The 2,817-nt window shown below is 45.8% G+C and overlaps 1 protein-coding gene across 1 annotated transcript in view; it reads right to left on the bottom strand.

The window, feature by feature from the left end:
- The window catches only part of PRR11 (proline rich 11), a 21,878-nt gene extending 19,807 nt beyond the window's left edge, over window positions 1–2,071 (bottom strand). Inside the window, 1 exon segment of the mRNA XM_008068284.2 lies at window positions 1,937–2,071. Coding sequence (XP_008066475.1) covers window positions 1,937–2,064 — 128 coding nt within the window. The 5' untranslated portion in view covers window positions 2,065–2,071.
- Between the last annotated feature and the right edge of the window lie 746 nt (window positions 2,072–2,817).

Below are 2,817 nucleotides of genomic sequence, written 5' to 3' on the forward strand. Positions count from 1 at the left end.
CTGTAGTTCCAGCTACTTGGAAGGCTGAGGTGGAAGGATGGCCTGAGCCCAGCAGGTCGATGCTGGGGTGGCCGTGAGCATGCCACTGCACTCCAGGTTGGGCTATGTAGTGAGACTCCAACTAAAAAAAAATAATAGTCTAGTCATATGCCCTACTTTAATTACCTAGTTACCAGATTATACTACTAAATTCACCAGAAAAGAAGAAAATAGTTACTGTGCATTTGAATATAATTCCTTGTGATTTTCACTTCATTTGAATAGAAGGAAACCAATATATTTCACTCCAAAATGCATTTCCTTGACATAGTTCAAGATGGCTATTAAGAGGTCTAGAAATACAAGAATAGCTGCCAAGTTGTCTTTTGTGGGAGAGCTTTGCATCTGTAGAGAAATTCAGAATTGATGCAGCCAAGCTTTCTCTGAAGCCTTCCCTTGTCCAGATCTAGAAAACAGTAACCGAGAGTCTGGCATTTCTTTCTTTCTTTTTTTTTTTTGAGTTGGAGTCTCACTCTGTCTCCCAGACTGGAGTGCAGTGGCTGCTCCTGGCCACCGCAGCCTCGACCTGCTGGGCTCCGGCGATCCTTCCACCTCAGCCTTCCAAGTAGCTGAAATTACAGGCATGTGCTACCATGCCCGGTTGATTTTTTGATTTATTGTAAAGATGAGGTCTCACCAAGTTGCCCAGGCGGGTCACGAACCCGTGGGCTCAGGCAATTCACTCACCTCAGTCTCCCAAAGGTACGGGATTATAGGCTGAGCCACCGAGCCTGGCTAGTCTGACATTTCTAAAAGTCTGAAAGAATCATTTACCGTCTATTGTCTCTGAGGGCTGCTACCTGTGAGGTTTCATCTATGTAACAAGATCACCTTTGCTAGCCAAGCCTCCACTTTTCCCCTCCCCTAAACTGTTCTGCCATAATTCCAGCCCCCATTTCTTCTGTAACTTCAAGATGGTATATAAGCTTCTGAACCCCACCAGGGGTTTGGAGTAATCATGCTGTAGTTCTCTCCCATGTGCACGATCATAAATTTGTATGCCTTTTCTCCAATTAATCTGCCTTTTGTCAGTTGATTTTTCAGCCAAACTTCAGAGGACAAAAGGGAAATTTTCCTTTAGCCTCTAAAGAACCCTTTTTTTTTGAGTCGGAGTCTCACCCAGGCTGCAGTGCAATGGCACGCACATAGCTACCGCAGCCTCCACCTGCTGAGCTCAGACAATCCTTCTGCCTCAGCCTTCCAAATAGCTGGAACTACAGGCATGTGCTACCACATCTGGTTTATTTTTTGATTCATTGTGGAGATATTGACTTACCAAGTTGCCCAGGCTGGTCTCGAATCTGTAGGCTCAGGAAATTCTCTCACCTCAGCCTCCCAAAGTGCTGGGACCACAGGCTGAGTCACCATGCTCGGCCCAGTTCAAGTTTAATTTCAGATAAATGATGAATAATTTTGGTATAAATATATTCCAAATGTTGCATAGGACATATTAAAAAATTATTGTTTATATAAAGTTCAAATTGAACTGAGCATTCTCTCTCTCTCTCTCTCTCTATATATATATATTTTTTTTGAGTTGGAGTCTCACTCTGTCGCCCAGACTGGAGTGCAGTGGCCACTCCCGGCCACTGCAGCCTTGACCTGCTGGGCTCCGGCAATCCTTCCGCCTCAGCCTTCCAAGTAGCCGGAATTACAGGCATGCGCTACCATGCCCAGCTGATTTTTGGATTTATTGTAGAGATGAGGTCTTGTTGCCCAGGCGGGTCTCGAACCTGCGGGCTCAGGCAATCCATTCACCTCAGCCTCCCAAAGGCGTGGGATTATAGGCTGAGCCACCGAGCCCGGCTGCATTCTATGTTTTTATTTGCTAAATCTGGTAACTCTATCCTAACCTGATCAGATCTCTCAATTTTTGGTGTTCCACATTATGTCTTACCTTTCTGGTGAGGGTGGTGGAGGTGGAGGTGTAATTAGCTTGGATTGGAAGTGAGAAGCTTCTTTTTTTCTGAATAATCTTTTGGCTTTGGCTTTGAGCTTTCTTCTTCGTTGTTTGAACTTGGGCATGATTTCTGTAGAGAAAATTTTTTACATTTTTAATTGAAGAATAATATATACATATAGTGCCAGGCACAATGAATGACTCATGCCTATAATCCTAGTACTTTGGGAGGCTGAAGCAGGAGGATTACTTGAGCCCAGGAGTTCAAGGCTGCTGTGAGTTGTGATCATGCCACTGCACTCCAGTTTGGCTGGCAGTGTATAGTTAAATGAATTATTATGCCATGAACACACCCTTTTAGCTACCATCTTGGTTAAGAAATAGGTCACAGCTGGGTGCGGTGGTTCACATTTGTAATCCCAGCTCTTTGGGAGGCAGAGGCAAGAGGATTTCCTGAGCTCAGGGGTTTGAGACCAGCCTGAGCAACATGGCGAGACCTTGTCTCTATAATAAATCAAAATATCAGTCGGGCATGGTGGCACATGCCTGGTGTTCCAGCTACTTAGAAGGCTGAGGTGGATGGAACACCTTGAGCCCAGCAGGTCAAGGGTGCAGTGGCTGTAAGTAAGCCACTGCATTCCAGCCTGGGCAACAGAGTGAGACTCTGACTCAAAAAAAAGCCAGGCGGTGGCTCAGGCCTATAATCCTAGCACTTCGGGAGGTGGAGGTGAGAGGATTGCCTGAGCTCAGGGGTTCGAGACCAGCCTAGGTAATACAGCAAGACCTGTCTCTACATAAACCAAAAAAAATAGCTGGGTGTGGTGGCATGTGCCTGTGGTTCTAGCTACCTGGAAGGCTGAGGTGGAAGGATTGCCTGA

The sequence above is a fragment of the Carlito syrichta genome, unplaced genomic scaffold (genome assembly GCF_000164805.1).
Source record: "Carlito syrichta isolate Samal-C Ts95f unplaced genomic scaffold, Tarsius_syrichta-2.0.1 Scaffold309926, whole genome shotgun sequence".
NCBI lineage: Eukaryota > Metazoa > Chordata > Mammalia > Primates > Tarsiidae > Carlito > Carlito syrichta.